Source organism: Orcinus orca, chromosome 7 (assembly GCF_937001465.1).
Source record: "Orcinus orca chromosome 7, mOrcOrc1.1, whole genome shotgun sequence".
NCBI classification, from domain to species: Eukaryota; Metazoa; Chordata; class Mammalia; order Artiodactyla; family Delphinidae; genus Orcinus; species Orcinus orca.
The window spans coordinates 58978395-58991437 of NC_064565.1; the positions used below are offsets into that span (position 1 = coordinate 58978395).

General features: G+C 39.7%; 1 protein-coding gene, 1 long non-coding RNA gene and 1 other non-coding gene across 3 annotated transcripts in view; 2 read left to right on the plus strand and 1 right to left on the minus strand.

Moving 5' to 3' along the window:
* Window positions 1-13043, plus strand: part of MYO3B (myosin IIIB) — a 407127-nt gene that overhangs the window by 317834 nt on the left and 76250 nt on the right. The window contains exons 31-32 of the mRNA XM_004267283.2: window positions 7723-7783; window positions 8713-8812. Coding sequence (XP_004267331.1) covers window positions 7723-7783; window positions 8713-8812 — 161 coding nt within the window. The remainder of the gene's footprint in view (window positions 1-7722; window positions 7784-8712; window positions 8813-13043) is intronic.
* On the minus strand, window positions 839-7070 carry LOC125965004 (uncharacterized). Its single transcript, XR_007478421.1, has 2 exons — window positions 6993-7070; window positions 839-1010 (listed from the first exon to the last, which is right to left on the minus strand). It is a non-coding gene; the product is annotated as an uncharacterized LOC125965004 (long non-coding RNA).
* Window positions 9167-9273, plus strand: LOC117200521 (U6 spliceosomal RNA). Its single transcript, XR_004482115.1, has one exon. It is a non-coding gene; the product is annotated as a U6 spliceosomal RNA (small nuclear RNA).

Here is a 13043-nt window from a genome sequence, read left to right on the forward strand (position 1 = left end):
AAGGGCTCTCCATTGAGTGTCCTTTTTTTCCAATAAGGCAAGCATTCTCAGCAGAATGAAGAAAAGCCTTTGGCTCTTACCTTAGACTTTACACAGTGACAGCTGCCTGCAATAAAATAGCAAAGGAGAAAAAAAAAAGAAATGAGAATACAAGAAGTGGCAAATTAAGGCTGTATGGGCTCATGGTTGGGGAAAAACAATGAGGCAAACAAATATGATCAAATTTAAAGGGCTTAGTGGGATTTGGGAAATTAGCATAAGTACATAAACTAATAGTGCTAACTTACAGCAATGGCATTATGAAACATTTATCAGCCTTTTTGAGCCCTTTTGATGAATTTCTCCTTGAGCCATGTTCTAAAACTTAGAATAATTGTGTCCAAGAGCAAAGAAATATCCATAACTTTCAGTATAACTTGCATTCAACTCATTCAGTAATGACACTGACTTGGGGTGAGATACAGAAACAGATACATGCTGTTTCTGCACTCAAAACAGAAAAGTTACCAAGTAGCCAAACCCAGTGAGAAAAAAATAATACAAAAGCTGTCGTCATTCCTCTTTGTTTCCCTTTTTTCCTACTGCGATGGTGATCTTATTTTGCATGATTATTGCTTTCATTTCTCCTATACTCTTTGTATTTCCTTCATACCATATATTAAAGCCCAGGAATAATGTTTTCCCTCTTTAGAAATAAAGAAATGCCAATTAAAATAATCATGAGTTACCACTTTTTTTTTTTTTGGCTAAAGAGGTAAGCAAAGATTAAAAAGACTGATAATACCCAGTGTTAGTGATACGGCAAATGGGTCCTTTCATAGTTTTATGGTCATGAGTGTTCATTTTTGTTGCTTTTTGTTTTTTTTTTTTTTTTTTTTTTTTTTTTTTTTTTTTTGCGATATGGGGGCCTCTCACTGTTGTGGCCTCTCCCGTTGCAGAGCACAGGCTCCGGACACGCAGGCTCAGCGGCCATGGCTCACGGGCCCAGCTGCTCCGCGGCATGTGGGATCCTCCCGGACCGGGGCACGAACCCGTGTCCCCTGCATCGGCAGGCGGACTCTCAACCACTGCGCCACCAGGGAAGCCCCATTTTTGTTGCTTTTTAAGGGAGAATTTGATGATACAATTCAAAAGCTTTAAAACAGAAAATTTGTTCACCCTTTAACCTAATAGTCTTAAATTTAGATTTATCCTAGTCAAATTTGGCTGGGTACTCATAACTATATGCGCATATCTTTAATGACCCATTATTTATAATATCATAAAACTGGAAACAACTTAAAAATCCAAAAAAAGAGATTACTTAAATCATTTATGATAATCAACCAATGTAATATTGTACAACCATAAATATGACATATGTGCACACTTACATATGTTGTATTCCACACAAATGTATGGGAAGATGCTCATAATACAAAAGTTAAGTTAAAACAAATATATCATGAGCCATTATTTTTTAAATGTATATTATATACATAGAAAAGCATCTGAAAACATATACAGAAAGATATTATATCTGGGTGTAGAGATTCTCCCAGAACTTTATTTTCTTCTCCTTGAATATTTGTATTTTATACAGTACAACAGTGAATATATATTATTTTTTAATCAGAAGAAAACTTTAATCAGACAGAGGAAAAAAAAGGGAAACATTTTACCACCAGCTCTTTTAGTCATTTACTTTGGGGAGAAAGTCAGATATTGCTACACTTTCATTGATTAGGGATTGGTGAATATTCAGACCTCTTGGGAGTTTAGAGCATTTTCATCAAATAAAAAATAGAGAAGGAAAGATAACACCAATGAGCACAGGAATAAGAAGAACTGTGATATCTCAAAAGCCAAGTGAATTATGGTACTTGCTCTTTGCTTTCCCTCCCTTGATCAAAATTTGATGACGCTTGTCTTTGGTAGATGATTTGCATTTTTAATTGGTCAAGATGTGGTACCAGATGAGTCAGTTACAGAACCAAGTTTTCAGTATGGTTATGCTCAGTAGACTGTGGGAACACACCAAGGAGCCTCCAACTCTGCCCCGAGTGGAAGAGGTGACCAGGATGGGGATGGGACAGGAAAGGCTCTTCAGAGCAGCCGACCCCCTGAGCTAAAGGGTACGGATGCAGTGGCCAGGTGGGCAAGACAGGAGATGACATTGCAGGTAAAAGCACGGAAGTATGAATACAACCCTGGGGAGATTTAGTGTGTGCTTGACAAATACTTAGGTGGTGATGGTGAATAGAAAACAACAAAGCATTCTAGAAATCCTAACTTTTCAGTTTTTGTAATAAAAGATGCATTAACTTATACACTTCGGGTGCCTTCGAACTTAACACAATAATCTGTGTTCTTAAAACATTATCTTCCAATCTCCTGTGCCTTCAAAGCTATTTAAATAAATAGAAGCAGTAAGAAGAATATGCAATGACACCTAGCTGATATAAATCAGGAAAGAGTTGATACATAGTGACAGCGTGGGTAGATTCAGATCTGGGTGTTGTTCCACGGTTATACCCTCAACCCTTAAAATATTCAGATTCCGTATAAGAGCTAAGTAAGTATGCTTGAGTTGCCAATTCAACCTATGGCCAGTTCATATAGAAACCTTGTTAGCACTCAGGTTAGCACAGGATCTTTTACACAGGTCAGTGTCCTCTTCTCTGATGTCATCCCTTAAATGTCTTAATTTACCCTCAGACCTTGAACTTATTGAAACCATTTCTAAAGGTGTTTATGTTTTCTATTATCTTTCATGGTAATAACTTCCAGAAGGGAAGTTGTATGACTTATTTGTCTGAAACCTGCCTCCCTCAAGATTCATGGGCCTCCTACTGTGTTAAAATATCTTGGTCTGAGTATACCTCTTGCAGGGTGGATTGGCTGCTGATTCTTGGGAAAAAGAAATGACCTCTTTGTATTAAAAGCTCCATGTACAGAAGATTTTTTTCAGAGCTGTTGAAGAGGCAGGAACAAATTTGCTTGGTTATGCTGATTAGCCTTTCTCCCAGGGCTACCAAGTAAGACATGAGTTTACAATGAGAACTACTCCCAAATCTGGACACAGCGGGAAGCTAAGAAAAATCAATCCACAGTGAATAAGCTGCAACCTATCCTGTTTTGAAATTAGATTATGCTTGCAAGTGAATGACTAATGGCTTTCATTTGTGGATGACTAATGGATTTCTCAGTTTGTCTAGAAGCCATTCTAAATTATAATTGATAAAAGATAACACACAATCTTGCAAATTTTATCAAAGTTAATAAAAACTGTGCAAAGAAATTTAAATGAAGTTTAGAAAATGGAGAGTCAAAGGGTAGCGTGTCTCTATTCCTGTCCAAGAAAAAAGTTACTGATTCTAACCCTAAACTTGAAAAAGGCCAGTTACAAGACCAGCCTGGTTGGTCAGATCCTGGAAGAGCACCCTGCTTCCTTTGTTTCCATTCTTATGTGTAATTTGGTCTCCAGAGTGTATCAGCCAACTAGTGAGGGGGAAAGTATAGTCCAGATCATCGTATTCACTGTAAAATCACACACTGGCATTCTACTTTTCAAATATGACTCTTCTGAGTTTGGTTAGTACAACTCAGCTCTCGAAAACATCATTTCCCCTCAGCAAACTGGCAGACTGACTTTAGGAGGCTGCAAAGCTGAGACCCAGTTTTGGAACAAGGTGACTTCACCTAGTGCTGCCAGCCCAGCATGACTAAGCCAGCTGGCCCCATGGATCTTTGCTGCACAAGAGAGATGCTCGGGCATTCTTGGCAGCCGTGTGCTCAGGAGCCAGCCTTGCCCCTGCTTCTCATCCGGTCGCACTGGGATTGGGGGTTAAGAAAAGGGAATTAAATGTGACTTTCGTCTGGGGGGCTTTTCAGGCAGAGGCCCAGCAGAAGGGTTTTCAGTGGTGACGGAGAGTTTTCGTCTCCCCAAGAACCCACAATTCAGTGACTGCAGTAAAGCAGCAGGGTGGCCAAGCCCTGGAGGCAATCTGCTTAAGACTTTAGTCATGACTTCTGAGAGGCTACAGGAGCCCTAGAAATATGCAGTGAATCGTTTCTAGAGAGACAACTACCTCCTATTCACCACCCTTTGATAACCAAATGTATTGCTTCTGTCATTTAGCATCAGATTCCTTACAGAGGCTGAGAACAGTGTTATTTCAAAAAATTTCTCCTGCAGGTTCAAAATAATAATATCATGCTTTAAAATGAATAATTCCTTAATATCATCTAATACCAATCAGAATTTCCCAATTGTTCTAAGAATTGTCCTTTACACCTGTTTGTCCAAGCCAAGATCTAATCGAGGACATTACATCAACTTGTTATTTCCCTAAATCTCTATTAATATACAATACTCCCTTTTTTCATGGCACTGACTTGTTAAGAGAATGAGCCAATTATTCCATAAAATAACTCACCTTCTACATTTGTCTGCTTGATTCTTTGCAGTCCTAGCTTTTCCCCTCTATACCTTGTGTTTGGGGTAAACTATAAGTTAGATCTAAAGCTTTGATTAGATTAAAGTTAAATGTTTTGACTAAAAGAAAAAATATAAATATCCTGGGTGATGTCAAATATTTCATATTGCCTCGCATCACAAGACAATATTGTCTGGGCATTAGTGGTGCTAAGATTTGCACTGGTTTGAGATGGTAACCTGATTTCTCCCATATGCAGTTCCCTTGCTCCCCTTGTGACCTATAGAAGGAATCTGTACGGTGGTACTTTGGCACCATATGAATGTCCTATTCACCATCAATCATTTGTCTAAGGTTTTATCAGTAACTGATAATTCATATCTGAATCAATAATTTCCCTTGGAGTCTCCTTTTCTATGTAGGCAGGTTTTATGCTGCACTATTTACTAGTTATGACATGAAACAAGTCATTAGCTTCTTGAGTCTTAATTTCCTCACCTGTAAAACGGGTATAAAAATAGAACCAATCCACATGGTTGTTGGAAGTATTAGATGAGATAACCATGTATCCATGCTTTGCCCATGGCCTGGTGGCATGTGTGCAGGCAATAAGCATTGGATATTTTCTCATTGTGCTTTTCCTTATTTTGGTGGTGACAGCTTGCAAAAGCATTATCCATTTGTTGCCAGGCTCAAGTCCCTGAGGCAAATGACAACATATCTGATAAATTTGCTGCAAAGGAGTTGAGGCAGTTAGACTTTTGAAGAGAATTGACTTAACCCTTTTTTGAAAGGCAAATTGGAACTTGTTTCAAATAAGGGCTGCTCAGATTAGTGTTTTCTAAGGCATGTTATAAGAACCAGGGCCTCTGACATGCTCCAGGGGAGGGTTCCATTGTTAGGATAACGTCTGGGGGATGCTGCCTGTTCTCTCCCACTCTTAAGGTTTCACTGTGCATATTATTAAGTTAAAGGTTCTGGAAATCATCTTAGGAAAGAAACCTGCCTAACTTTGTTTAGTCAAGTATTTTCTCATTTATTTGCCTTTGGACACTACCCATCCTGCCTCCGCCCTTTAAAACCATGTAACACATGTAAAAATTATATTGAGATGCCTTAGATTCTCCCAAACGCTTGAATAAGAAGGTAGTCAAACTCATGAGCCGACTGCCAGTGTATTGTTGGAGGGTATCTGCACTGACCTTTGGACCTGAAAAGCCATGCAAGCAAGAGGAGTTCTTAAGAGGTTTCATTTTCTTGTAGGTACAGGAAAGGCAGAAATTGGAGACCCCATGGTAATTCAACAGCTAAACTCTCTTCCTTAGATTTTCTCCAGAGCCTACCAGGACTCCTAGAAGAACTGAATCCACCTGTTCTATAGGTGTCCCACTGCCACTGAGACCTGCCTAAGCTGGCAGGAATGAGTTCCTTGGGCCAATGCACAGAGACCCAAGGGCATTGGAGAGGGGGGGTGTCATTGTTCAGAGGAAGAGCAGAGGATTTGGAGTCAAACTAACAGGGGTCAGTGTCTTAGCTCTGCCAGGTATGTGCCATGATCCCTGGGCAGATCCCTTGCCCTCTCTGAAATACAGTTTATTCAGCTATATAATAGGGACAGTTAAAGCACTTAGCTCAGATGGTTGTGAAATTCTTATTAGATACATAAAAGCATTTTTTAAAATATGAAGGGCTATATAAATGCTACTTAATTTAATTTTAATGTAAAGGGTATTCTTCATGGCACATATTTTGGGGGTCCACTAGCCCTTTCATTCATTCAAGTTGTCAAATATTTATTGAGCACTTACAGTGTACCAGGCACAGGGTTAGGTGCTAATATAGAGTACAGAATAAAGCAGACCTAGTCCCCGCCTTCTTGGAACTTACATTTCATAGTGGGAGACATATGATAAACAATTATACACACACAAATAAATATATATTTATGTTCATCATAGTCTCCTCTCCCCAGGTACTGATGTGATATTTTTTAAATGGGTATATTGTTTATAATCTATATAGATGCATTTTGAAGGTAATACCAATGAACCATTCACAGAAATTCAAAAAATGAAATTGTCAGTTTAAATAAAGAATAAGATTTTAAATGTGGAACTAGAAGAGCCCTTAGGAATAACTTATTTCAATCCCTTCATTTTATAGATGAGGAAAACTAGAACCCAGAATACTACAGAAATTTACCCAATTGTGAGTGTGTATGTGTGTGTGTGTGTGTGTGTGTGTGTGTGCGTGCGCGCATGCATGCATGTGTGTGTATAAGAGAGACAGAGACAGAGAGACCAGAGAGGAAGATCAGGGATCTTGAGGCAGGAGTTAGAATCCAGACTTCCCTTCCCCTAGTCAGTGCTTTCCACATTCCTGGGTTCCATATGAGAGGAGTTGTAAGAGTCTGTTTATAGAACAGTGAGTTATAATCATCACACTTTTTTTTTTTTTTTGCGGTACGCGGGCCTCTCACTGTTGTGGCCTCTCCCGTTGCGGAGCACAGCCTCCGGATGCACAGCCTCAGCGGCCATGGCTCACGGGCCCAGCCACTCTGCGGCATGTGGGAACTTCCCAGATCGGGGCACGAACCCGCGTCCCCTGCATCGGCACGCGGACTCTCAACCACTGCGCCACCAGGGAAGCCCCCATCACACTTTTATACAGTGTGTTCCAATTTCTGGAAATTGGGCCACAGCACAGTTAATTTTTCCAAACTTTGCTCCATGAAACATTACTAGATGTTAATAGGTTATCACTTTTTAAATTTCTCGGTCACAGTAGTTTAGGAAACTGAATTCTCCCCCCATACACCCTACTTTAGAAACCCATAAATTCATATTGTGATTGTGAAAGATCATTCTGCAGTAAGGAAACCTCTTAAACTATGTATAGTTCAGCATTTCCCAAACTTATTTGACTACAGGATCTATTTTGAATTATTTAACAACGTGATTAATGTGCTGGGTGGGAAGTAGAGCCCTCGCGTCAACTTGGTTGGCTACTTGGTAAAGTCTGTGAACGCCAATAGTAAACTAGATTGGATCACACAACTTTAAAAGGGGCAGTTTCTTGGGTCTTAGCATCTCAGGCTGACTGTGGGTGTATGAGCAGCACCTGGTAGGATGCATTTCCTTAAGTTGACCATATCCTTCTAACCAAGGACTGGAATGGGAAACAATGGAATCTTAATTAAAGAGTATTTTCTGATCCATTTTTGGAGGAAAGCAACCCTCTTTAAGTTTTTTTTTTAATTATCATTTTCAGGCCTTCTAAAAATTATTATTATTTTTATTTTTAGGCATTCACAAGCCCAGCGTTCTTCAAAAGGGTGTGATGTCTTCGCGGGACATTCAAATAAGGTAGAAGGACATCTTGATTCTGAAGTAACTGTGTATCCTTATTACAGACTCATCCAAGTCCATGGTTGTGGTGCCTGTCTATGGCGGCTTGGTCAGGCCATCCAAACATGAACTGTTAGTGATAGTTCGAAGGCTTTGAGACAAAAGCCCAGCTTGCTAAAGAATTTTGGTTCAGCAGAGAGACAGGGAGGTACAGTGAAGAGAGAATCAAAAGCCTGGGAATTTGCTGCTGAGAATAAATGCTAGCTGCTCCCTGAGGTGATTTGTCTGTGCACTCCACTCTCTACAGATGTTAGAGCCTCTTTTTGAGTAAGGACCTGAGGTTCTTTGGTAGCACTTTGATATCCTGCTCGAATTCAATATGTGAAATGGAGGCGTCTCTCTGTGACTTGGAGCCCACAGCAGGCTTTGAAGTCTGATCCAATTTTTACTGCCTACTATTTGATGTTGAAAGGATGAAATGAAGAAAATGTACAGTTTTTGCCAGTAACTCTGCTGAGCATATGTAAGATTAAAAAACAAAATCCTTTGGATGATATACTTAGAAATGTTAAGTAGATTAATACCTTCCTATAGGTTTTCTTTTTTCTTTCTTAGGGATAAAAATTAGTATAGGAGAAAATCAGCACATAGCTGTTTTCTATATGGACTATAATTAATTTAAGAGGGGGCTAGGTTGGCTTGTTCAGAGGAAGAAATAAATGGATGAAGCAAAAGGTGTTGAGACTTTGCAGGTAATTGCCCCAAGGAGAGGACCTCTACTCAATTCTGCTGCAAGACACGTGCAACTAACCACATGACCCCAATATACTTAGATTTTTCCCTAGTACCATTGAGGTTAAGGGTCCCTTAGTTAAATGGAAGCCAAGTTCTAAGGCTGCCTCATCAGAGGATAAAAATAATGTTTCTTTTACTGGGTCTTTCTGAAGCACTCAGTTTCTGGGACTGAGGCTGTGTCTTCTCAGACATGCCATGCTGCTCCACATCGCCCAGGACTGAGACCCTCGAGGGGAGCCCCTGCAAAATCTGGTAAGAAGAACATTTTGCATTGCAAGCTGTTTCTACCATTTGCATGCTTTTGTACTTTTTAATGAGTTGTTTAGGCAGGACTGTGTAGAAGGCAGATAGTAATATAATATAACCTAAGTAATAACCTAAGTAATAACCTAAGTAAGTAATATAACCTAATGTTAGCAGAAAGTTCAGGTTTGGGAAGCCATAAAGACTGGAAACAAAACTTGCATTAAAAGTAGCAGTTTATCACCCACCTATGCCACTGAAGTTTACTTTTTTGAAGGAAGAAAATGAATATCAAAGGCCATACTTTTCCCTTTACTTGTAAGAACCTCAAATTAGGAAACTGCTTTAAAACTTTATTTTCTAGTGCTCGCTTAGGCAGCACATATACTAAAATTGGAACAGTATAGAGAAGATTAGCATGGCCCCTGCGCAAGGATGACACGCAAATTTGTGAAGCATTCCATATGTTTAAAAAAACTTTATTTTCTTAAAGGAAAGATAAATAATTGACCAGCTTTCAGTGGAGCAGACAGTTCAGGGTCAAAATCTAGGGCTTGGTAAAGACTATGGATTTAGAGAGAAGTTCTGCCCTTTTGGCAACACGGCTGTTCTTCCAGCAAGAATGTAGACATCTTGCCACACTTTTATGGAAAATAGAATTTTTGGCCCCTTTTCTAAATTATTCGCTACAGAATATGGTAAAAAGTCAGTTTGGGGCCATATGTATGGCTATAATCAATACTTCTGGAAGATAAAATAGAAGCATGATCATAAGAAATATTTATGAACCAGGAAATACTAAGCACAAGGTGGATTCATTCCAAAGGAAAAAATCTTTTCAACTTAAAATACTAATATTACACTTACTGTCGACCTCATTTATTTTTCTGAAATATGCAGTAGTTTCTTAGGTTTCTCAAATTTTCTTCTTAGTCTGTTTTTCAGTGGCAAAGTAGTACAATATGAAGTGGGAAATGAGTAATAAATGTGTTAGGACCTTCAGTTCATACAAAGCAAACTCTTCAAGAGAGATGAGAGAGGATTAATGTATTACAGCAGAACCTTTTAAATGAATATGCCAAAAATGATAAAACTGTCCAATGGACTAATTTCCCCACAGCCAGATAGTGTTTAAGAATAAGGCCACATGAGGTATGGGTAGGAGTAGTGCAAAAAAGAAAATCGAGGAAAAACATCGTGGGTGGAACAGAATCCATTATGCATGAATTTGGATGGCATTTTTCTCTATCCAGACAGACAATTTCTACCTTTTAATTGGGATATTTAGACCATTTACATCTAATGAGATTGTGGATGTATTTTGGTTTATATCTATCATCTTGCTATTTGTTTTCCATGTGTCCCATCCGGTCTTTGTTCTCTTTTAGCATTCTACTTTAAAATACAAGTAAAAAGAAAATTTTAAAGCATGGTTGAGTAGCCAAAGGCACAGATTCTGGAGTCAGACCTGCCTGGATTCAAATCTCTGCTTTCTTGTGTAGTGTTAATAAAGCTATGTAACAACTCCTTACCTCAATAAGTACACATGTAAAATAGGGAAATGGTAGTTCCTAGCCAAAGGGTTGTACTGAGGATTAAATAAGCTAATAGGAGTAAAGGGCACAGCATGTTGTCTGGTTCAGAGAAAGGGTACATTATTGTGTCAGATGCTGCAGTGGTATTTACTGCTATTGATACTATATAAATGCAAATTAAGTATAAAAAATGGGTAGAGAAATAAAGTTCTTACTGTAAGGCATTAAGTTTTGGTGGTATAGTTTAGGAGGAGTAAAAATATATTGCATTTTTAATTAACTACTAAAGAGACTTGTTGGATTATAATCATCTTTCCCTCTCTTTAGAAAAGTATCCCCAGAAGTCAAACTTTTTAATAAGTTTCACATCTGATTTGCTGTAAATGGTTCATATGCACTTTCCTGTCACAGTTGCTCCTTCCTTCCAATCTAGATGGTTTTCTGTTGGGTCTGCCACCACTACCATGACTTCTCCTTAAACTCTTGTAAACAGTATCCTAAGTGGTCTTCCTGCTTCCATTCTTTTCCTCCTTCAACTTCCCTCATGCATAGATACCTGAGGAGCTTTTCTAAAGCATACCCTGATCATAACATTCTCTTCCACTATAATCATCAGTGGCTCCCCATTGTTCCAGCATCATCTCTAGACTTCTTGGCATGACGTAGAAGGCTGTCTCTGTTCTGGTCCTAATCTTCCTTTCTAGCTCTATTGTCTGCTGATCTCTCTCCCTTATTCTGTGCTTCAGAATATCCAAACTACTCTCTATCCTCCACGCATGCCCAGTGTGTTCTTTCTCTCCTTTGTGATTTTGTTCATACTGCTCCCTGTGCCCCACCTGTCCTCCTTTACTGTTCATTCTGAGTCCTCTCTGTTCTTCAGAGTCCACAATGGCTTCCTCTGAGCCCTTTGACTTTCCTTTAGTACTTACTGCATTCTGCCTTGTATTACAGTTTTTTGTTTGTTTGTTTGTTTGTTTGTTTGCGGTACGCGGGCCTCTCATTGTTGTGGCCTCTCCTGTTGCGGAGCACAGGCTCCGGACGCGCAGGCTCAGCGGCCATGGCTCACGGGCCCAGCCGCTCCGCGGCATGTGGGATCTTCCCGGACCGGGGCATGAACCCGCGTCCCCTGCATCAGCAGGCAGACTCTCAACCACTGCGCCACCAGGGAAGCCCTACAGTTATTTTTATGCATCTACTAGATTTTAAACTCTCTGGGGTCCTATCTTTTCATTTCTGAATTCTCTCCTCGCAACCTAGCCTAGGTTCCCAAATTGAATTCTTGAGCATCCAAAGCTGTGATGAAATATAGTGGAAGAAAGAATGAAATGAAACTCTTGAGTAAATGAGTCAGAGAAAGTTTTAAACCGTATTTTTAATAATCCTGGAACAAAATAAAAGATCTTTTAGGCACCCCCAAATAGGTAGAGCATACCGGTGGAACAAGTTAAAAAGATCCAAGTCGTTTCATTTTGTTGCTGTTGTTGTTCTGAGCAGGGCGAGAGGGAAGGAAGGCTTGGGCAGGAAAAAGCATTTATAAATCAGCTTCCTCCTGACCTTAGAAGGCAACAAAGATGGATTGAACAACAAAAGTTTTCCAGTTTTGTTTATGTTTTCAAGGTGATAAGCTGCAAAACTAAGAGTATATTTATTCTGCAAGAGACATTTTAGCCAGTTGTACCTTTATATTTAATTCTTTGCCTTAAATGACCCGTTATTTCAATCCATGTTTCTGTGAAAGCCTGAGAATATTATGACCTTTTCAGTTTTAAGAAAACACCAACATCCAACGATTTTGCCTTCTATCTGGCCGTGAGTGCTAACTTCACTGTTTCATAAAGGGGTCTGGGGGATATGGGGGTGGGGGGAGGCAGGGAGTAAATCTAAAGTTGCTTAATCAGGCCATCTCTGCTTAGAGCAGGCAGGCGAAAGAGTGCAGATGTGGGGCTTGGACAAAAGCTGTCTTCTGCCCCTCAGAGAATCTCAGGAAGGTCCTTAACTGATCCATTTGAGATCGACTCATTCCTCACACGAGAGAGGAAAGCACAGTATATCCAGGAAGTTCATAGTACAAATCACTTTGCCACTGATCCAAGCAGAAATTATTTAATTGTACTCACAGGCATATATACAGACCTGATCTGGCTTTACTATGTAAAAATTTTCTCTTTTTTAAAATTTATTTATTTATTTTATTTATTTATTTTTGGCTGCGTTGGGTCTTCCTTGCTGCGCGCGGGCTTTCTCTAGTCGCGGCGAGCGGGGGCTACTCTTTGTTGCGGTGCGTGGGCTTCTCATTGCGGTGGCTTCTCTTGTAGAGGACAGGCTTCTAGGCTTGCAGGCTTCAGTAGTAGTGATTCGCAGGCACTAGAGTGCAGGCTCAGTAGTTGTGGTGCACGGGCTTAGCTGCTCCGCGGCATGTGGGATCTTCCCGGACCAGGGCTTGAACCCTTGTTCCCTGCATTGGCAGGCAGATTCTTAACCACTGCGCCACCAGGGAAGCCCAAAAATTTATTCTTTAACCATCTGTTCTTCTATTTATTTATTCAGCAAACATTTATTAACACTTACTAAGTGCCAGGAACTTTCCTGGGCCAGTGCCTCTCAAAACAGTTTTAAAAGACCCGTTTTGGGTTGGGTGTTTTAATTTCCAATATGCACAGTCTGATACTTTTGTGAAATATAGTAAAAATGAATTACTAGGTAAA